Source organism: Meriones unguiculatus, chromosome 4, assembly GCF_030254825.1.
Source record: "Meriones unguiculatus strain TT.TT164.6M chromosome 4, Bangor_MerUng_6.1, whole genome shotgun sequence".
In the NCBI taxonomy this organism is placed as follows: domain Eukaryota; kingdom Metazoa; phylum Chordata; class Mammalia; order Rodentia; family Muridae; genus Meriones; species Meriones unguiculatus.
The window spans coordinates 19,182,242-19,205,745 of NC_083352.1; the positions used below are offsets into that span (position 1 = coordinate 19,182,242).

The window sequence follows — 23,504 nt, forward strand, 5'->3', positions numbered from 1 at the left end:
TTTAGAATATAGGATGAAGTTAGATTGCCCCAAATGGCATCAGACTCCTGGGCTGATGGCCAGGTGGTGGTGGTCCACACCTTTAACCTTAGCACTTGGGAGGTAGGTAGATCTCTGTGAGTCTGAGGCCAAAGTCCTCTACAGAGCTAGTTTCAGGACAGCCAGGATTACATGAATAAACCCTATCCCAAACCAAACCAAACCACCACCACCACCACCACCAACAACAAAAAACCTGGGTTCAAATAATCCTCCTGTGTCCACCTAGAAGGTAAAAGTACAAATGTACACCACTGTGGTTGGAAATAGTATCAATGAAAATGCTTGAACGTTTTAGAATCAGTTATCTAAAAAAAATTTTAAAAATGAGTTAAATGTTGAAAACAAGCAGGAGCTTGGGGAATCTGAGAACACAAGGGAATCATTGGCAACAGGGCTTCAAGTTTGTGGAGAATGTCTGCTTCTCAGGCTGACAATGGAGAATTTGAAGATTTTAGATGCAGTTGTTAACTCATTTTCAGCCTTGCATTGGAGGGTCAATATGAGATCAAACAGAAAACTATTATACATCTAAGCAGAATTAATTCAAGATGGTGTCTTATTAACTTCTTTATAAACAAGATTCCTCTTGTTTTTTAAAGATTTTTTTGTTTGTTTAGATTTTATTTGTTTATTATGTACACAATGTTATGTCTGTGTATAAAACTGCACACCAGATGAGAGCACCAGATCTCATTATAGATGGTTGTGAGCCACTATGTGGTTGTTAGGAATTGAACTCAGGACCTTTTGGAAGAGCAAACAGTGCTCTTAACCTCTGAGTTATCTCTCCAGCCCCCAAGGGTCCTCTCTTAAAAAGTATATCTACTTTCTTCTGAAGATCAACATATTTTCATGCAACCAATAAACAACAACAACCCCAAAAGGAAAATGGTGTTTATTAGTCAGAAATGCAAAGGTGACACAATGACCATGTATACGGTGAATCCTCGGGTAGAAAAGTTGAGCCTCTGGAAGATGGATTTGATTAGACAACACTAGATGCTCTTGTAAGAGTTATAATCAGAAGTCAGATGCAGTGGGCTCCGTTTGTACCTAATGAGACTGTGTGTTCCCAGGACTATAGCTGAGAAAAAGGGCATCTTGCTGACCCATGATTGTACTTTCTCTATAACCCAGAAATTTGGCCTTTCCTGCTTTGATGACACTTTCCTCTAATTTAAATTTGGAAAGAGGATCTGGGCCTTGCAAGAATTATCTGCAGAGCAGAAGCTTATTTTAAAACCTTTATTTACAGGAGCACTAGTGGCATATGCCTTTAATCCCAGCACTTGGGAGGTGAGGCAGAGGCAGACGGATCTCTGTGAGTTCAAGGCCAGCCTTGTCTACAGAGTGAGTTTTTGGACAGCCAGAGATACAAAGAGAAACCTTGTTCTGAGGAACAAAAACAAATAACCCTCCTTTTAAAATGTATATGTGTCAGTCTAACTATATTTCACATGTGGGCAGGTGCCTGCAGTGCCAGAAGACATCAGATCTCCTGGACATAGAAGTACAGGTAAGCTGCAAGTTGCCCGAAGTGGGTACTGGGGACCAAACTCGGGTCTTCTAAAAGAGCGATAAGTACTCTTAACTACAGAGCCATCTCTACAGCCCCAGATAAAATAATTCTTTAAAAAAGTGGTCTGGGTGTAGTGGTACATGCCTTTTCTAATCCCAATACTTGGAAAGTAGAGACAGGTAGATCTTAATGAGTTCAGCCTGGTCTACACAGTGAGTTCCAGGCCAACCAAGTTGGTGGGCAACCCAAGGATTAACTAGACTGACCACTGGCCTACAGGGGGGTATGCACAAATAAAACACAACAAAAAACTGGAACTGCTCCTGAGATCAGGCATTTCTTTCTGTCTAGGATTCCCTGCCCACTGTCAGGGAGCTTCTCCTATCACTGCACAGGTTCATGGACAGGCATTTTCCTCCAATAGCTTACCTTCAGAAAGTTTGATTCTTTTGTACACAGATTTCTTTTCCCCAGTTTCCTGTCTGGGCTGAACAAAAATGGCATGAGTGGGGGTGACATGATGGCAGGACCAGAAATGGTCACTGGTCAACTCTGTGGATGGATTTATACATTTGGCTGCTATTCATTTTACTTTTTAGATTTTCATTTTTTTTTTTTGTTCACACATGCTTTTCAGACAGTGAGGTTGATGTTTTAATTCAGATTTCTAAAAGCAATGCAATTTTGCATTAGAAATGATTATGCTTTTCAAGAATGGTCTTTAAAGTTTTGAGGCAGGGTCTTATTGTGTAGCCCAGGGTGACTTCCAACGCATTCTTCCTGCTTCAGGTTCTGGAGTGCTGCTGAGTGCAGGGCACATGCCACCTAGTCTGCTGGGAAGTCATTCTTACTTTACAGAACTGCATCCGATTGCTTGCATCCTCAAGTGGATGCAGCTCTTGAACTTCATTTAAAGGGAACAAGGAGAGGTTTACAGAACCGGGATGTTGCACTTTCTCCATTGTGCAAAGAGGAAGAGTAGTTATTCCAAAGCCTTTTGCCTGCAACTCTAAGGATCAGAAGAGTGGATACAGGTAAAGGGTAAAGGATACCTAAGTGACAGGAGAGACTTCTCAGCTAGACCTACTTCATCCTCTGATGAACTGAGTATGCTCAGTGGTTCTCCATCTCCTCAGGAAGGAGTTGATGTGTTTGGAACTATTTGTGTCTCAAGAGCTCAAGGCATGTCATTCCTGGTACTTTCTGTCACACACTCTTCTAAGAGTTACTGGCCGCCCACAGCAGTGACTGTTTTATCTGAGGCAATCCTGAGCGAGCGCCACAATGGCTGGGGTAGAGCTACTAGGGAGGAAGACGTGAAGACGTAGCTTCAAACAGCCCACAGAGACTGCTGGGAAGACAATCCAGGCATGGTCCATGTGTACAATGCCAATCATGAGGCCAGGGCTTTTTCTAGAAGGCAGACTGAAGAGGAAGGTACTTGAGGAGAAGCTGGTCTGGAGACAAGAATTCCTCCTCCCCCTTACCCTTCACCCTGGGCTAGATACCTCCAGTCTAGCACATTGTTATCCTGGCTGACCTCCCCTTGACTGCAAATTTCCAAGGCTAGGTCATCTTGGGGAGGACTAACACTGTGTAAAGAGGTTCAATTGCTGTGAACAGCTGTCCTGGTTGGGCCTGGGAGAAGCACTAAATAGATGGAATTTCTCAGATCACCTCATGTTTAGACCCTTCTAATCTAGTGTGAGTCACCAGTGAGGTCTGGAACCTAGCCCCAGCTGGGCTCCTTTCAGCTCACTTGACAGCAACTTTGTGACTAGGCCACTTTCATTCCGAAGATTCTCATAATCACCCCAAGCCTGGCTGTTCCATCAGGCCTGGGAGCCATTCTGACTGGATTTTTACCCCCACCCCATCCTGAGCTCTTTAGTGGCCACTCATTGTCCAACTCACTGACAAGTCAGCCACAGTGCAAAGTATGGTATGGGTGGGACTCTCCTCGGTCTTAGTCATCTTTCCCTTTTGTATACACACACACACACACATACAGAGTCTGTACCGGGCTGAAGAGTAATGTGCCCAACTTCTTGAACATCCAACACAAAAGACATCTGTTAACTTTTTCTTCTTTACCACTTCTTTTGAAAAAAAAATTCTTTTTTTGAGACAAACCTTTATAGTCTAGGCTGAGCTCAAACTTATCATCGTCCTTCTGCCTCAGTATGGCTATCTATGTGCCACCAGTCCCTGCTGACATGTGATAAATAATGGTGGTGGGACCCGCTTTGCTGTACTCAGCAGGGATATGAGTCCCTCCTCCGATCTTCTCTTCCGGGAACCTGAATTAGCAGGTCTTATGCAAAGTCTCTGGAGGGACTGAATTATGTGTACTGCATTTCCCCAGTCTGAGCTATTTTCATAGTCTACTCTCATCAAAGAATACTATCTCCTTACCCCAATAGCGATTCTAGAATAGAGGGTGACAAACTTTCTCTGTAAAAAGGCCAGATAGCACATATTTCGGTTTTCAAAGACAAATTGGACTGTGCTGAAACCCTGTTAGAAAGTGAAAATAGCCAAAGGCATAATAAGTAGCCACGTGCACAAATGAGTAGAGCTCTGCCAATTGAATCTCCATCTATGGACACTAACATTTGAGTTTCATGTAAATTCTGTATTATGGAATACAATCAATTTGGGCGGGGGGGGGGGGAGGCTGTGAGCAGGGCTTCTCTGTATAACAGCCTTGGCTCTCCTGGATTCACTTTGTAGACCAGGCTGGCCTCGAACTCAGATATCCGCCTGCCTCTGCCTCCGTGAGTGCTAGGATTTCAGGCACCTGCTACTGTGCCCGGCTTCATTTTGATTTTTTTTTTAACACATCATATAAATGTGCAAGTCCCCCTTTGCCCGAAAGCTATATAAAGTCAGGCGACAAACTACGGCTTGCTGACCCCTTTCTAAACCTCAAAATCAGACAGGTTAGGAGGTCTCAAACTCCTGGGCTGTGGCAATCCCCTGCAGGAGTCCTGGACCCTTCCTGAGTAGCCGTGCGTGACACCACACCGAGCTCAACCCTTCCTTTGACACTCGGATTCGACCTAGTCAGCTAAAGGTCTCACATCTCTAAGTCTGTTTGTCTAATAGAGTCAGTATCTGCCTTGACCAAACTCAGAAGTAGTAGTTTGGAGCCTCTTGCAGTGAAGTTGCAGCCTGAATGGGGCCCTTGACATGCGAGGACAAAAGCAGCTTTCTCTCAGCTCTGTGGGGCTCACATCTGTGTCACCAATGGGACCCTTGCCAGAGCTCAGGATACAGGTTTGTGCGAAAAAGAATCAAAACGCTGAGAACATATACTCTTGAGGTTTTGCTTCTGGGAGATGCTGTGCCAACTAAGCCAGTTTTGGGTCAGAACAGATGGCCAGGATGCCCTAGGAGGTCAGACTGCAGGAAATTCTGAAGTTGGTGCCGAAAGGGAAACCCCAAATACGGGATTCTTCTGTTTGGTTACTAAGCTTCTCTTTGGGTTTGGTGAAGGAAGGGCAGCGCCCTGTAAATGCTGAGACCAGGGGCCCCTCCAGCAGCAGGTCCACTTTCTGGCCCGTAGGTGGCAGTCACAAGCTGTGTCAGAAAGGACCTGGCTCCTCTTGCCGAGGTGCTTGGTAGCGGGGTGGGGTCGTGAATCTCCCTCCGAATCTTATCAGCCCAACTTGCAAATTATAGATTGTTGTAAATTATAGCCATCTTCATGAGGTATATTTAAAACAGATGTACTGTGTGGTTGTGTTAGATTCCCACTATAGGGGCAAAGAACCTGGTGCGATCAACTGAAAAGGCAGATTTATTTGGGTTTCCCATTTCAGGTTGGTTCATGCAATGCTAGTTGGCTCTTCTGCCCTGGCTTTGTGTGGCAGTAGCCTATCATGGTAGAAGTTAGCTGACCCCTCATGGTGGCCAGGAAAAAGAGACAGGAAGGGGTAGAGTTCCCGACATCCTCTTCAAGGACAAACCCTCAGTGACCTAAATTATTTTCACTATATCTCCCTCCTACTACACTGATCCTCCCCCCAATAGGCCCTAAAGGGCTGACAACCAAGCATTTTTTTTCCAAAATTATTTATTAGTGTCTGTACATGCAGGCACCCACCAGTCACACTGCACATGTGGACAGAGAGCAACTCACAGAGGCGGTTTTTCTCTTTCCATAGCGGGTTCTTAGGATCCAACCCAGGCCCCCAGGCTTCTTCGGTGAGCACCTCTACCTACAAAGCCAACTTGCTGGCCACCCAGCATTTAATACAAGGCTTTGGAAAGCATTTGAGATTGAAAACAGTGATCTCTTTCTGTTAAAGGGTATCTGCTTGTGGAAGAGGAAAATGCATCCCGGCTACCAGGCACAGACGGGCAGGTGCTAGTGGGATCTTGGGGGTCAGCTTCTTCCAACTCAGACATCCAGAAAGGGGAAAGTTTCCATTTTATGCTGTTCATATATTCTATGATCATTTCCATTGTCTGTCTATCCTTCCTATCTACCTACCTACCGACCTATCTACCTAAACAAAAGCTTTCTTCGGTAATAAAGCTGAAGGGACTCAAAGGACGAGACACTTGTGTCCTTCCTTGAATTGGAATTTGAAAACACACAGGGCCGACTCTAAGCGCTGAACTTGGTAACAGTAGCAGGAACGAAACTGGAAGAATTGCAAAGACACAAGAGAAGTAAACCTTACAAGCCGAGTCATTTATGAAAACATTGCTTAGAGATTCTAGAATCTCCAACCCGTCACTCTTGACAAAGGCTGTGAGCTTTACTGAGAAGCTTTTGGGGACCAGGATTATTATGTCCACAGGCCCTGTAATGTGATCTCTGAGAGAAACAGTATCTGGCCCCTTTTCCAGAGTCTATGGAGCAAGGCCTATGAGCCATGCTCTGCACCTGTCAGACGGGCAGATGCTATTCTTGCTCAAAGCCGTAGCCCCCATGGATAGGTGAGCTGGATTAGAGGACTATGGGAGGAGACACCCTGAATTGAGCTTCTAATGGATTAGCTGAGCGGGCTGACCAGGATCTGCTTCTCAGCTGGGGTACTTCTGAACCCAAAGCCAAGACTCCCCTCTGGAAACTTCCGGGTAGACATTCACACGGTGTCAGAGCCATGGTTACTCAGGATAAGATGAGGACTGCAAAGAGTCAGGACAGAGATGCTCCATCCTCTCCACAAGAAGCTTAGACACAGATCATGGTGGTGGCTGCAGGGCTTCCTGTGAGACGGCACCACGGGATACCACCACCCTAGGAAGTTTCCCAGCAAGACAGAAGGAACTTTTACCCCACCCGAACTGAGGTACAGACACAAAACTTTAAAGTTAGTTAACATTTTATTTAGTGTTAGGAAGTCTTAGGGTTTTGTTTGTTTTGAGGCAAGGTCTCGTGTATCCTCGTCTGACATGACTCCCTGTGCTGCTGAGGATGAAGTTGAACTTTTGGTCACTTTTTGCCCACAAAAGCTGGCTGGGATTGCTCAGTTTGTGTGTGTGTGCGTGTGTATGTGTGTGTGTGTGTGTGTGATATCAAACCTGGTGCTTTGTGCATTTAAGGCACCACTGTACTGAGCTACATGCCAAATCTCTTAAGTTATTTCTTAAGAGCAAGTTCAACAACCCCCCCCCCCCCCGCCAAAGTAATACAGCAGGGAATGGTAATTCTGTAATTTAAAAACACCAGGTGAAGTCAGAGGCAAAGGCAAGCAGATCTCTGAGTTCGAGGTCAGCCTGGTCTATAGAGCAAGATCCAGTATGGCAGGGTTACACAGAGAAACCTTGTCTCGAAAAATAAAACAAAACAAAATATCCCCCAAAGCCAAACCAACCCACCGACAAACTGACCAACCAATCAAGCCCTACTAAGTAAGCCATCAGCTGGAGGAAGGGGAAAGTCAATTCAGTAGCTCACAAAGTAGGTAGGAGAATCCAGAGTTGGAGCTGATATGGGTTCACATGCCCTACCTAAGCCAACTGACTGATTTTCAGTCTTGAAGGATCCTTAATTACTACCCTACCCCACGGAAAAAAAAGTAGTAAAAGCTGGGAAAGGCAGCATACTCTGATATTTCTAGCACTTGGGAGGTGGGGACAGGAGGATGAGGAGTTAAAGGTCAGTAGTCACAAAACCAGAAGAACTGTCTCAAAAAGCAGACAAAAACACCACCAAGGGGGATGGGGGTCTGCCTGAGGGTGTAACTCAGTGGCAGAGCATGGGATTTGCAAGCATAAAACACCGGGTTTCATCCCCAACAGCAAAAAAGGTCGAGTGGGCGAAGAACACAGGGACGAAGAACACAGGGACGAAGATCCCGGGTTCCAGAGTTCACCGCAGTGACAAGGACCAGGCTCTCCGGATGCCCTGTGAACACAGAGGCTGGGAGGACACAGCTACGGAGCAGTACACAGAGCAGGGCTGCTTCCTCCTTCCTTCTGCTGTCCTTCTGGAAAGGTAACATACTGGAATAAAAAAAGGGGGGGTAGGCCATGTGCCAAAGCCAAGAATAAAATGATACGAAACAATCAGGCCAAGGGCGGGCTGTTTTTTAAGGAAGCTGTCCTCCAAATGGAGTCTGCTGATATTTATCCAATGCCTTCCCATCCCCCACCAAAAATCCCTGGCTGGCCTTTTCTGGAGGCAAGCCAGGCGAGGGCAAGAAAAGGGCCCCTCATGTTGGCATCAGTGGCAGCCTCCATAGCTCCAGGGCTCTCCACATCACCAACCTCTGCCAGTGGCTCAGCGCAGGCTCAGCTTCCCTCAGCCCCCAACTGAATATCCAAGAACAGCTATTAAGTAGGCGTGCGTTCTGTGTGCTTTCTGAGGTACAGCAAAGTTAGAAAGGCAATGTTTTCCAGTGCTGGCAGAAACCAGAGAAGCCCTTCGAAGTAAACTGTCCTTCTTTCTCCAGAGTTCCCAAGTGGCATTTCAGAGCGCAGGAATTCAGTCTACCTAGAAGGTCCTCTCTGGTCCTGACTCAGTGACATACCAAAGGTCCTAGCAGCAGCAGAGACTGCCAGAGCCTTCATGAACAAGGCAATTCCCCACGCTGGCTCTTCCAAGAACCAGTGCCCCCCCATTGCACTTAGGTTATCACAGTAAAAATACATTTATATCAAGTAAAAAAAAAAAAATCACAGTGCGGAAAAGATGTATACATGTACATGTTTGGAGTTCAAGTGGATATGTTTTTTTTTTGTAGGCATGTTAACGAATTTCATAACACACACACACAAACAAAACAAAACAAAACAAAACAAAAAAATCATCTCAGCAATCTGCAGTGGTCCCAACTATTGTAGGAGAGATTAAATAAAAACAGGTGTGGATCATTAACAGCTTATTAGATAAATCAAGTTACAGTCTTGCCCTTCAGATTAAAGTGCTCCAGTATAACCAATGCTCCTCACCTTCAGGGTAAGGACATACACAGCGAGGTTCTTCACTGATAACCACAACTACCCCTACCTTGTCCATCCCACTTGGCCTGTGATTCGCCTAGCAGAGATGTTAAGATTTGATGAGATTTTATTACAACCAGGAAGAAAAGAAACGAAACGAACACGAAACACGAAACACTTAATTCCAGTATGAGGTGACCAGCAATAAAATTCCCTCTACTAGTGAAAAAGGGGCTGAGTTTAAAAAATTTTTATATGTATATATTTTAATACAGCAATCTACCAGGCATGGTGACACATACCTGCAATCTCCGTATTTGGAAAGCTGAGGCAGGGGACATGAGAGCTTGAAGCCATGGAGTCTCAAAATAGCAGCAACAACACAACTGCCCCAAATCAGGAAGTAGCAGTCTAAAAGCAAATGTCATCTTGTAGTGCTTCACAATTTTTACTTATTATTGAAGTGTGGGGTAGGGCGGGGTAGGGGTTGGTGCGCTTGACCACTGAGCACTTTCCCCAGCCCAAGTCTCCTTCATCTTGAGGAATTGGTGGACTCTAGTCTACTCCCTTCCAGGAAAGCCAGCAAGACAGGCCGAAGGACCCTTCCGAAAACCATTCTCTACCTCCCAGAACTGCTGCAGTAGCCATCTGCAGCACAGTCCTCTCTCCAGGCACTAAAAAGGCCGACAGGAATCCTGTTACCACAAGTGGAGGGGCTCTGACCATTTTCCCATACATAAGTGGAAAGTGATTCTTACTATTTTTTATTTTATGTGCATTGGTGTTTTGCCTGCGTTCATGAGTGAGTGTCAGATCCCTTGGAACTGGAGTTACAGACAGTTGTGAGCGGCCATGTGAGTGCTGGGAATTGAACCCAGGTCCTCTGGAAGAGCAGCCAGTGTTAACCACTGGGCCATCTCTCCAGCCTGAACAGCGACTCTTTAATTCCTTCATGTCTCCAGGAGATGGCCCTATGGATCTAAAGAGCGCTGTGTGTGCACATGTGTGTGTGAGTGTGCTTACTTATGTGGGAGTATATGAAGGGCAGAGGTCTATGGTAGCTTCTTCACCATGTTGTTCAAGCCAGGCAGCCTCACTGAACCATTCACCTAGAATGGTTGGTCAGTGAACCAACCCTTGGGATCTACCTGTCTCTACCACCCAATACCCACGAGCCCAACCCCTACCCAGGCACAAGCCACCACTCCTTCATCTTTGCCCAGGTGCCGAGAATCCAAATACAGATCCTCATGCAAGCGCTTTGTCCACTGTCTCCCCACCCATAAAGAGCATATTTTTAAGGCTAGAGTGTAGTAGATATTGGAAAAGGGAGTTTGTTCAAGATCTAAGAAGCATGCCCAGAGGCCTTCTGTAAACAACTGTGCTCCAATAAAAAGGCATCAAACACAGCTGTAATTCCAACACTTGGGAGGTATGTGTGGGATAAGAAATTAAAGGCTAGTCTCAGCTATATAATGAGTTCAAGAGCAGCCCAGGTTATACAACCCCCATCCTGAAAGCAGAACAGTTGATCCCCAAACAAAACCCCTACCAAAAACAACCCTTGAGCCCTAGAAGTTCACATGATATGACAATTTAGCATCTGCCACACCTGAGCTGCTCAGAGGCCAGGAAAGCAGGTGAAACAGCACCCATCGCACAGGCCCTTTCTCAGCCCACCCTAAGGCTGGCTTCATGGAGGATTCATACTTGAAAATCTCAGTTATCAAAGGGCGACAAGCCCAGTGTTAAAAAATACATTATTTCCACTGGTGCCCCCGAATCGATGGCTCAGGTTCAAATCTTATATTTACAACTTGGTTAAAGGCACAGCGGCATTTTAAAAAATAAATCTCTGGGAATGGAGAGTAAAAGAGTCATTGTAATAATTAACCTGGTTTCCAACTAGGAGAATTAACTCTTGATGGCCAGCCCACATGCGCAGGGCGCCAGCTTCTCTCCGGCGGCTCACATCTTTCCAGCCTTTCTGCCCGTCTGCGCCGGCACACGGAGGATGTTGGGCGTCTCCTCCATGACCCGGACCAGCAGGTTGTCAATGTAGTCCTCCAGCTCGCGCACCTGAAACTCCTTCTTGCTGATGGTTTCCTTCTGTTTGAGGACCAGCTGGATCAGCTCGTCGTGGGTCAGCTGCGAGTAGGCGAAGGCGGGATCCGAGGGCTGGTATTTCTTTGGAGAGGGGAGGTAGAGGGAAAAGGTTACAAGTCGGCAGAGGAACCAGACATCTGAAGGGGATGCAAAAGAGACTAAAAACCAAGGGCGTGGGTGTAGCTCAGTAGCAGAGCACTTGCCTAGGATGTGTGAAAGCCTCAAGTTTGATCCCCAGCACCGGAACACTTAAAAAGCAGAAACCTTACTCGGCTTACACTTCTCACACTTCTGTTCTTGACTCTGTGTACATGTTTTCAAGAAATGTAATATGGGGGTGGGGGTGGGGCTGGAAAGACGCCTGGCAGTTAGTTAAGAGCACTGGCAGCTCCTCCAAAGAACCCAGGTTCAAATTCCCAGCGCTCACATGGCCCCTCACAGCTGTCTGCAACTCCATTTCCAGAGGATCTGATACCCTCACACATAAAATAAATTAAAGATAAGCTATTGAGAAGAAAAGTACTGGTTGCTCTTTCAGGAGACCCGGGTTTGATTTCCAGCACCCATATGGTGGCTCATAACTCTCTGTAACTCCAGTCCCAGGGATCCAGCCAGCAAGCTCTTCTTAGCCTTCTCAGGTACCACACACTCATGGGCCCAGAGATAGATGCAGGCAAAACAACCACATAAAAGAAAAGAAAAGAAGGACCATAATGAGGCCTTTATGGGGGGGGGGGGAGGAAAAAAGAAGAGGAGGAGGAGGAGGAAGAGAAGACGGAGGAGTAGAAACACATCATCAGGCAGTAGCAGTCACACAATCAGCCAGGCTCAGGCTTGGGAGGCTGAGGTACACAGACTGCTTGACCTCCTAAGTTTGAAACCAGCCTTGAAAACTCAGGGAGTCATACAACCGTCCATCAACGCAGAGCTGGGACAAGCCTCAAGGAGGATTGGAAAAAAAGATGTTGGGGAGCACCCTCTTGTCGACACAGCAAGGTGTCTGCAGTCAGCCCAGTCATTTTGCTACCCCTGAGCCTCCCCTGAGACCCTACCGAAGCTTACTCCACACTCTCAAAACATGTATTGCTAAGGCCAAGTGTCACCAGGCTACGGACTTCACAACCCACTCCAGTACACACTCTCTGGGTACATGGTGGCCTTTCTCAGAGACTGACTGTTCTCTGATGGGGGTGTGTACCCGGAACAGTTACTTTTAACCAGCATTTATCATCTGGGACAAGGAGACTCTAACTGCAAGGCCAGGAGTTGAGAGCCAGAAGGAACTGAGAGATAAAAGACTCAATAAGAAATAACGAGTCACACCAAGGTCTCAGGAGGGAGTAAGAGGAAAGCCCTGCAATCTGCAGATTTGCAAGTAGTAGGAGACAGGACTCGGGAGAAACTCAAGGTGACTTTTGCCCAAAGAACTCCAAGGTAGTAAAACAGTTTGTTTGGTTTTTTTTCCGCCCTGGGGCCTGCCACTTTCACCTTCTACCGTGAAGACCAATAGTTAAGAGCCCACGTCTCCAAGCACAATCGACACTAATAGTCAGACAACTGTTAGTCAATACTAACAGTTCAACAACAGCACAGAAACCCCTGCTCCATTCAGGGAGCCATCTGCACAGGGAGACACATTCAAGGGAATCCCACTTTCTCACTGGCTGGCTTAGGAACACACACTGCTTGTTCTCACACACAGAGCAAGCTTGAACCCACGTCAGGAGGCTCAGGGATAACAGAGATGCTGGGACTATTTCTCTGCCATTTACTTCTCCTCGGCCCCCAACTCTGACTTTCATTCTTTCAACTTGTTGAGGACATACATTCAGAGTTGGTATGCCCTTGGTCCCCGATTTTGTTTCTGCTGCTAGGGGTTAAACTCAGGGTTTTGTGCATGATGGGCAAGAGCTCTACCAGTATTTAACACTATTAAATTAGGTTAACAAGGTACAATGAGGCTGGGTGTGGTAGACAGATCTTTGTGAGTTTGAGACCAGCCTGGTCTACAGAGGGAGTATAGGACAGCCAAGGCTACAAAGAGAAACCCTGTCTCACAAAACAAAAGCAAAAAATAAAAAAAGAAAGAAAAGAGAACAAGTAACATAATTTTAAAAAGTGGGTACAGATCTAAATAGAATTTACAAAAGACGAAACGGAAATGACTGAGAAACAAACATCTTTCATCATCAGGGAAATGCGAACAAAACTACTCTGACATTTCAGCTTCCACCAGTCAGAATGGCTAAGATCAGTAAAGCAGATGACAATTTATGCTGTCAAGGATGTGGAGTAAGGGGAACACTCCTCCAATGCTGGTGGGAGTCCAAACTTGTACAGCTACTATGGAAACCAGTTTGGCATTTCCTCAGGAAGCTGGGACTAGATCCCATGATCTAGAGAGACCACTCTTGGGCACCTACGCAAAGGACTGCATCCTATTCCAGAGACACTTGCCCATTCACGGCTATTCTGTTCATCACAGCCACAGACTGGAAACAGTGTAGTTGTCCACAGAAAGATAAAGAAAATGTCATACATCTACATAATGGGCTATTCTTGAGCTGCTTGAAAAAAAATTATGAAATTCACAGGTAAGTAGATGAAGCTAGAAAAAAAAAGATCACCCTGAGTGAGATAATCCAGACCCAAAGACAAATATGACATGTATCTTATATGTGGATGTTAGCTTAAGCCTCTTGATAGTGTGCTATAATCCATAGAACCACAGAGATTAGGTATAGAATAAGAGGTTTGTGGGGAGGGGAGGATCTCCCAAGCAGGAGGAAATACACACACACACACACACACACACACACACACACACACACACACACGCAGAAATTGAAGAGTGGGGGAGATTGGAAAAGGAAGATTAAATGGGTAGGTAGAAGGAAGAGGTTAAGGGAGAGAATACAGGGCAGGGGTTACAACTAGCACTAGCCACTTAAGGAGTCATATGGAAACCTTCTACAGTGCAAGTTCCTTAAAATCTACAGATCCATGAAGGAAATCTAAATGGAGCCACCAACTAACAAGGGAGACACAGACCTAACCAGACACCTCTTGCCAGCAAGTGAAACCTCTATGGCAAGGAATGGGTTGCATCTTATTAACCAATTACCAATTAATTAACCCAAGTAACTAACCTCAACAGGTCCCATGAAAACCCCCAAACAACCCAGACTATTGCCAAAGCTGTTGGCTGCTCTCTCTCTACAAACTGATAGTGAGGCCCTGTTCCTGAAGACAACACCTACACAACCCGCTGAACACGAAGAAGCTGTAAAAGAAGGCTAACAAGCACCTTCACTGCCACTGACTAGTGTTCATGGTACTGAAAGGTACTCCGTAGTATGCTACCAGAGGAGACATGTAAAAATAGCAACCCAGCTACAAACCCTTCCATCTGCAGTGGTGGCCTGTCTGCAGAAGATACTGCTTCAACAGTGTCACAAAAAGCTGGGTGTGGTGGCACACACCTTTTTTTTGTTTTGTTTTGTTTTTTTGAGACAGGGTTTGTGGCACACACTTTTGGTTTCAGCACTCAGAAGGCAGAGGCAGGAAGGTCTCTTAGTTCCAGGCCAGCCTGGTCTACGTAGTGAGTTCCAGGACAATAAGGGTTAGAGAGAAAGACCCGTCTCACACACACACACACACACACACACACACACACACAAAAAAAAAAAAAAAAAAGAAAGAAAAAAGAAAAAAAAAAAGTGACACAAAAATTGTGGGAGTAAACAATCACTATCTGATCAGATTGAAAACCCACACCATGAGATGCAACCCATGCCTGAAACTGCTCCAGTAGCCAAGAACCTAAGATTGGATAGGGTATGGATCAAGGAGAAAACCAAACACTCTTGTTCTGCTAAAGAACTGTAGCAATAAAGTGATTCCTAATGACATTCTGCCATACCTATAGATCTCTGTCTCCCTCAGCCATCATCAGAGAAGCTTCCTTCTGCAGCAGATGGGAACAAATACAGAGACCCACCATTGGACCATGTACAGAGAGCGAGAGATCTCAGAACACTCAGTCCTACGTAGGGTATCTATCAAGTCTCTCCCCTCAGGGAGGGAGCAGGGAACTCTGGGAAGAGGGGGCAGAAAGAGTGTGAGAGCCAGAGGGAACGGAGGACACCAGAGAAAGAAGGCCTTCTAGACAGAAGCTGGACTAACAACAAAGACTGTGGCAGCATGCTCAGAGGCTGCACAGGTTCAAGCCAGAGGAGGTCCCAGTGCTGAGAGGGAGAAGTAGACACAGCCTCTATCCCTAACCCAAAAGCTATCTCCAACTGACAACCACTTGCAGAGGAAATATTAGCTTCTTCAAAGGAGTCTCCCTAGGTATACAAACTACCCTTAGGTCCTATGGGCAGGAGTAGATGGCCAAGTCAAAACAAACTCAATAGTATTTTTTTTCCTTTGGTCTCATTTGCTTTGTCTGGGGATTTTTTTTTTTTTTAAGTTACTAGTCTTTTGCTTGCATATTATTATTTCCAACTTTGTGTTTTTATGGGTTTTAATTGTGTACTTTTTCATTTTATTCTGGTTTTAGTTTGTTTTTACTTGCCTATATATTCTGTAAAGAGAGAGAGAAAGAAGGCATGGAGTTGGATGGTTAGGGAGGATCTGGGAGGAAATGAGGGAAGGGAAACCATGATCAGAATATATTATATGAAAAAACATTTAAAAGAAAAAAGCAAAGGTGAAGAGCTATTGAGAAAGAGAGCTGACTACAACTTCGGGCCTCACACACATCTGCATACACCCACACAAACACTGGGGTACATGCATATAATTCACAAAAAGAAACTTTGAAGTAAAATAGGACACAATGCATACACCTTTCTTTTCCATGGTTCAGACAGACAGAAAAAATGACACATGCAGTGGTACACAGAGAAAGAGTAGGAGGGAGAGGGAGGAGCAGGAAGAGGTGGGGCAAACTGAGTCAAATGTGAACAACTGGAGAATCCGGACGAAGGTCTATGGCAGTTCTCTGACATGTTTTTGAAACTTTCAGTGATACTTTTATCACTATACACCCATATCAAGAATTTTATATTTTTGCCTAAAGATAAATAGAAAAGATGGGCAAAGGAAATCCTTTCTTTAAAGAGAAATGGCGGGTAGGTGTGGTGGCGCCTGCCTGTAACTTCTCAACACTCAGGAGGCTGAGTCATGAGTATTGTCACGAGTTTAGGGCAGCCTGGCCTACACAATGAGTTCTAGGCCAGCCCAGGCTATAAGAACCCTGTCTTTAAAAAACAAAACAAAATAAGTAAACAAAAAAGTATCACCATACTCAATAAGCAGACAGTGCTGGTGACTCATGTTGCTAGAGACAAAAGAGAATTCAGTAAGAAATAAATAATTATAAGAAAACTAATTATCTATTCAACAGGGAGCCTGGGGGCTCTCAGAGCTTACCCAGACTCCAGACACATCACAGTAAATAATTCCGAGAATTGCTTGCTGCCCAAGTATTTTAACTTCTGCTTTTGTTCTGAGATAGCCGCTTGCCATGTTGCCCAGGGTGGCCTCCAGACTAATGAGCTCAAATTGTCTTCCCATCAGCCCCCTGTGTAGCTGCATTGGCTGAGGCCAGCTCTAATGGTGACTCCATACATATAACTTCCACAGATCTTAACTCTGCCAACTCCTCTGAACACTCACCTTCATAATGGTTTCGTTAATCAGGTTTTCACTGATGATGGCAGCAGTTCCCAAGCTAGAGTTTGCAATCTTAGTGGCTGTTGTGTTCATTGGCTTCACGGGATGAAGCCTAGAGAGAGACAAGAAAAAGATCCTTAAACCTTCAGTAACCACAAAGCTGAAACCCACTGAACTCAAAGATGGCTGCCGGCAAGCCAGGCAAGGTATAGGGGGTGGGGGTGGGGAAACATTTCTGGTCCAACAGCCAGCCTAATGCCTTAGCTCCTGTGGAATTCAAAGTAAGCAGAACCAGACAGCCACAAACAACCAGCAACACACATCCCTTGCCGAGGTGTCCCGACAGACTCTAAGTCTGTCAGTCTAGTTATGGGCACAAGAACATGAAGACCATCTCTCACGCTGGAACGTATCTCTGTAGCAGAGTACTTTCCCAGCATGCACAAGGCCTCAGGCTCCATCCCCAGCACTGAAAAAAAAATTATCTTAATTAAAATAAATAAATAAATAAATAAATGAGATGTTAACAGTGAAGAAGAAAGAAAGACAGTTTCTCATCCTTGGAGGTAGCTAGAGACTAGGACTCTACTGAAGGGCACTGCAGAACCTAGGGAAGACTGCAGATCATACCAGCAGCTCTTTGAGCAGCTTCCAGGGGAACTTCCCAGCGTCGCTTTGTTCTACCGCTCCGTTTCACCTGGCTTCTGAAGCTCCCACCATGCTTCCACAGCTACAAAGGACCTCCACACTGTGGAAACATTCCTAATCTATCTTTGAAGACTGCCACGTCCTTGCTACACACGTAGCAGGGTCTTGAGCCATTCCAAGCACAAAGTACACAGTCCTTGTGTGACAAGCCTTGCCAGCAAAACAGGCACATTCTGCCATCAGGACATCCATTTGGTTTGAAGGCATGGTCTCTGCAGGTAAAAGCAAAGAGAAAGGACATCCTTCCCATGTACAAAGACAATCTCCCCATCGTCTCTCACCTGTGCTTGGATGCCCCAGCTCCAGCACTTGGCTGAGCTGGTACTGGATGTATCTCTGAGGGTGTGACCCAGGCTTGCAGAAGTGGCTTCTTCTTGCCAAAATTTTCAACTTTACCAGCAGAGCCTTCTGTTGTTGCTTTTTGTTGAGATTCTGCTAGGTTACTGTGGTGACTGTTGAAAGATGGAGAGCTGGGGAAAGAGTGTGTGGCAGGAAAGGTCTCAGAGAGTGAGGAGCTGGGCACAGGAGAGCCCTGGGATACGCAGAGAGGCGAAGCTGGCCTCCCATCCCCCTTCACTTTCTCTTCCTTGTTAGTTCCGGGGCCTGGTATCTCTTTATTCACACTTGAGTTCTTGCCAAGATGTGGTGAAGGAATTCCTAATGCAGCTGTCTGCTCAGAAGAAACTGCTTCAGGAGTTTTGGGCCTGAAGTCATGCAGATTCTCCATGGGCACTGACTCATGTGCCTGATCACTTGGCATCTCTGCTTTCTCCAGACAGGACGGTGACCTGTTCAAGGGTGAACCTCCTGCTTCTAGATCAACCAGCTTTACTGCCTTCCTTCCATCTCCAGCCTCATCTACTCGTTCGTCATCTGATGCCACTTCAGGAATGGATGGAAGAGACAAGCTCAGGGGATCAGCCATGAGAGGAGATGTCACCTCAGAGGCAGACGGAAGGTCATGTAGTGGGTTAGACAGTAGGCCTTCATGATCACTGGCTTTGCTCTGACAAGAAGTGATGAGATCATCATTCTCTTCATCCCTCAAGAGCTGGGTACCGCTTGCTGGGCTGGCTTCACCTGTGGGTCCTTCTGGAAAACTCTTGCTTTCAGAAGGGATGGTAAGCTGAGCTTCTGTGGCCACAGGTTCCTCTCCTATGTGTACAACCTCTGTGTGAGGAGACTGTGTGGTCATGCTTCCAGCAATGGGCCCTTCATGTGTCAGGTGCTGGCGATGACTTCCATCCTCTTCCTCAAGCCCAGTGGGTCCCTCTGTTTCTTCTTCTACAAAGAGCTGTTCAGAAAAGGACACTCGTTTCTTGGCTTTCTTTTGACCTCCACTGGCACTCAAATGCATCTCTTCATATTTTGGTGTTGTGCTGTCAAACGAGGAGGCTGCCTCTTCCTCTTGAGGAAGAGGTGTTGCTTCTTTGACTGCAGAAGTCATTCTACCATCCTGATCGTTCTCCACAGAAGACCTAGACTGACACTCTGGGTCTGAAGTTCCCACTGTGGGAGACCCGTCAGCAGGGTTTACAATTCTGCCACTGTGGAGTGAGAGCACTGAGCGTACTTCCTGGGCCTCTTCAGGTGAGGGAACCCGGTGCTGTTCTGGGAAAGGAAGCTTCACGAGTTCTTCATGATGCCTCATGAGGGTCTTTCCTGACTCATCACTGCCAGCTTCCTTCCCTGTGCCTGTCTCCCTGGTCTTGCTCCCTGAAGACTCTTCCGTCCCCTTCCGAGCTGGGATAGGAAGCTGTTTGCAAGGTGCTCCCAAGGCGGAAGAAGTGGTGTTCTCGTCTGGTGTTAAACTCTCCTTTGGAGAGATTGTTTTGAGGAACAAAGAAGGTTCTTCAGAACTGGCCTCAGCCCTGCCTGTGGGGGGCCAGTGTTCGAGTGGAGTGGATGTGGAGATAGGAGCTGCTAGAGGAGAGGAGGAGGAGAAGACAGAAGGACTTTCAGAGGATTGTGTCTCTGAGTCACACCTCAAGTCAGAAAAGACAGGAGCCTGAGTAGAGCTAGAAGGAAGAGTCGGAAACAGAGCAGAGACAGGGGAAGGAAGCCTGGCTTTGGGTTGAGCCTCTGGAGAAACTTCCAGTCTGCAAAAAGGACAAAATAAAATCTGCAGGTCAGTTGCAGATGCATTTCAAGAAATGTATAAAACTAGTCAGTAAAGAGGGACAGGTTTTTAATGTTTGGGGCAGAATCTACAAGGTAAAGGGAACAGCAATTCTTGACATACAAATGAATCACTGTTTTTCCTCAGCACTGGGGAATCAAAGCCAGGGCCTCGCACATGGAATGTAAATAGCTCACAACTGAGACATGCTCTCCCCACAGAAAGATAGACTGATGAGCACCACGCACACTGTCACACAAGGGGCTGTTGCAACATAAAGGGAAGATGCAGCTGGGGCAACAGTCTATGGTTTATTTTAGTGATACAGTCAGAGTCCTGAGTACTTGGGACCACCACAGGGCCAAAGGCATTTGGAAAGCTTGGAGTAATGAAAGGCTTAACACAAGGCAAAGAGTATGGATTTTGAAGCGGAAAGTACATCTGCTGCAGAATCCCCCCAAAATGTCTCTCCACCCCCATACCAGAGAAACACCAATGTCCCTCAGAAAAGCAGGCTTGAGTAGGCTCTTACGACCAGGCATGGAGGAGACAGAGAATGGTCACAGGTACACTAACGGGTGGACCAACGGTCTCTCACACCAGCAAACTGATGCCAAGAGGAAAGGCAGCTGTCTCTAACAGGGCAGCATGCACTGTAAACCCTTAAAACACGGGTTCCGCCCATGTACCCACCACAACCATGTAGGCTAGCTCACATGCCACAGACTGCCCCCTTTCACCAGAATCTGGTCAGCTCGATGAGAACAGCAGCCTCCACCTACAGATGCTGTGTCCTTAGCCTGGGAAACACCCCTGCCCTTTGTGCTGAGCAGGCCAGACCGGCAGATCGGTTCAAATGACTTAAGACTAGCAAAGCTTTGCATACATATCCTCAGACTGACCACATTTGCTCTAGTGAAGACTTGGCCAAATACCAGGTGTTGGCAGAGAAAGGCCCCATATGTAAAAAACTAAGACTCACCTAGGCTTCACAGCTTTGGTCTGGGGAGCCCTTGGAGCGGGAACTGGTGGTTTTGGTTCAGTCTTAGACTCCAGGCTGGATTCTAGGTCTGAGATCTGCACATCTTCAAAAGGGTTTGGGGAGTTGCCAATCTGGGAGGCAACAGGAACAGCATCTTTCTCGGCTCTTCTCACAGTGTCTTCCTCCCGCAGCTGGCCTCCCACGAGCGTGGCTTTCCTTTCCTTCTCTTTCTCTGAGACAATGGGAAGAGGTTCACCTTCACTGTCCTTAGCCACATCTTTCTTTCCGGTCACCAGAGAAAGCAAAGAGGATTTCTTGCTCTCCTGCTTCTTGCTGTCTTTCGTCTCCTTGGTAGCCTCCATGTTAGCTGGAGACATGTTCTCTCTAATGTCCCCACTGGTCAGGACTCGATAGGATGGCAGAGACATGGACTTCATGGAGTCCTTGGTGGAAGAGTCAGACAGTCGCCTGTCAGAGGACATGCCGCCTCCTTCTCCAGGTTCCTTAGGAGACCGGACAGCCAAGTTTTCAGTGGATGCGAACAAATGCTTCTTCCTGAAGCCCTGTGGGGATGGAGAATCAGAAAGGCTGCTGTCTCTGATCTCACTCTTGGCCTCTGGCTGCTCCAGGTAAACATGGTTCCCATTGATACAGACGTTAGATCGGGAAAGGGAGTCGTTCTTGGACCGGAGGCCCCCGAGGAAGGAGAGCCCTTCTTTCCTGGGAAGGCTAAAGCTGCTCAATTGTGTATGGTCTCCACTGGACGTCCTCTTGTGGGACATGACTGGGAAGAAAACAAACAGCAAAAGGGGTGAGTGCTCGAGAGACAGTTTAGCAAGTAAAGGAATTTACTGCAAAGCCTCGTGAACGAGTTAAACCTCCAGGACCTACATGTTCAAAAGAGAAATGAAGCCCCACAAGCTATCCTCTCTCCCGAACACACACACACACACACACACACACACACACACACTAAAAATTGAAGCTAAGGATATAGCTCAAAGTTAAAGCATCTGTCTATTACACACAAGGCTCCGGGATTCAATCTCTAGTAATGAAAAAAATAAAAAAGAAATTAAATGAGTGAGGGATTTGTGACACAGCTCAGTGATGGAGTTCTTGATTAGCGTGTATGAAGCCATTGTTTTTATTCCCAGCATTGCAAAGCTAGGGAGAGAGGAGGCTTGGGGCTGGGAGAGGGGGAATAAGCAGTTGTAATGGGCAGGGGTGACTGTCAGTCATGAACATCAGCACATATTTCCAATGGTGGGAACTGACAGGAAGATGCTAAGCACCCGAAAATGCACAATTCAGTTCCCTACAACAGCCGGAACAGTCAGCGGTGCCAAAGTTAAGAAATCCAGTGTTAAACCAATGGAAAAGGCCACACTCTCGACAGCGTAACAGAATCTGGCCACTAAAAGTTCTGCAGTTGTTGCTGAAGTTCCAATTATACAATTCAGAGTCAAGGAGGCTGGACTACTGAGCTTCTGTCAGGAATGTACCGCATGGGAGCTCAGCACACACCAGAAGCTCAGCAGTTGTCTGATGAATTAATAACGCACTACACACACAACAGGTGCTGGGGATGAGGCTTGGTGTTAGAGCACTTGCCCAGCATCCTCAAAGCCCAGATCCTCAGGACGGTGAGAAAGCAAACAGCCGCAGAGAACCTCAGATGCACTTATTCTGCGAGCTTCCAACCCTTGGAAAAAGTATCCCCATATTCTTAAGAAACATCACCTTAAGTGAGGTCTTCCTCGCCCCGGGAACAAAGATGGCTCCTCAGCAACCTCTTTACTGTAGTAACTAAAACCCGAAGACCTGCTTTGGCCCTTCTTAGAGCCAGTCAGCTTAGCTGGGGGGGGGGGCGGGGGGGCAGGGGCGGAGGGGGGCTGGAGGGTGAGCAAAGACAGGAACTCACCATCAGAGGTGGAGGAGGAGGACTCATCCTCATTGTCATCATCCTCATCCCACCGGGACTGGAAGTCTCCTGGACGAAGCAGCACTTTGTCTGGCTTTGAAGTGGGCAGGACAGACATGGACTGGGAGAGCGGCGTCTTCTGCAAATTCGACTTGGAAAACAAAGTCTTGATCTTCGATTTCTTTTTCTTGTCTTTTGAGAAAGACTCATCATCGCTGTCGACTGAGGGTGTCATGCTGGGGACGATGGCCGAAGCGGTATCCGAGGCGCTATCCTTATTCTTCCCTTTGATCTTGTCCTTCAGCTTTCCAAATGGACTCCGAGACTTATCTTTCATGGAGAGGTCAAACATGCTGGCAGTCATGTTGTTTCTCATAAATTGGATATCGACCTCAATTTCTCCTCGCTCTTTGTTCTTCTTTCCTGGTTTGGACTTCAAGGTGTACCATCTAAAGGAGGAAAGGTCAAGAGATTACATTTGGATAAAAGCAGCTCCAGCAGGGCTCCTGACCCCATCACTGGCCTCTCCTCTCTGCAGCTCTAACCTCTCATTCAAACACACTTTGACACTGTCTCAATGAAGGGGACCAGCTAGGGTAAGGGAAAGTGCAGGACTTTGCTTTTACTTATCCACTCATTTTTGTAGTGCGAAGGCTCTAACAAGGGCATCAAACAGAACAGGCAAGTGTTCTTCCATCAAGTTAAATCCCTAGCTCTGTACTTTTATTTTTGAGAAGTTCCCCCCCCCCCATATGCTTGACAAAGGTAGTCATTTTACTGGGAATTAGATCTAGGGCTTTAAGAATACTACACAAGCAGTCTACCACTGAGCGCTATCCTCATCCCTTACAGTCTTCTGCAGGAATAATCCGATAATGAGTTATTTCTAAAAATAAAAAATTTGGCATAGGGTTACAGGCCCGGAGTCAGAGTTTGAGGCTAGCTTAGAAAATACAAGACCCTACCTCTGTCAGGTGTGACAACACACACCTTTAATCCCAGCACATGGGAGGCAGAGGAA

At 46.5% G+C, this 23,504-nt stretch overlaps 1 protein-coding gene across 2 annotated transcripts in view; it reads right to left on the minus strand.

The window, feature by feature from the left end:
• Positions 1-6,882: 6,882 nt before the first annotated feature.
• The window catches only part of Rab11fip1 (RAB11 family interacting protein 1), a 33,723-nt gene continuing 17,101 nt past the window's right edge, over positions 6,883-23,504 (minus strand). The window contains exons 2-6 of one of the 2 annotated variants that reach the window (XM_021639909.2): positions 22,484-22,932; positions 20,560-21,343; positions 17,740-19,557; positions 16,754-16,862; positions 6,883-11,149 (exon numbers count right to left, since the gene is read on the minus strand). In XM_021639909.2, coding sequence (XP_021495584.2) covers positions 10,931-11,149; positions 16,754-16,862; positions 17,740-19,557; positions 20,560-21,343; positions 22,484-22,932 — 3,379 coding nt within the window. In that variant the 3' untranslated portion in view covers positions 6,883-10,930. The remainder of the gene's footprint in view (positions 11,150-16,753; positions 16,863-17,739; positions 19,558-20,559; positions 21,344-22,483; positions 22,933-23,504) is intronic. The other variant, XM_021639911.2, reaches the window with a different exon arrangement.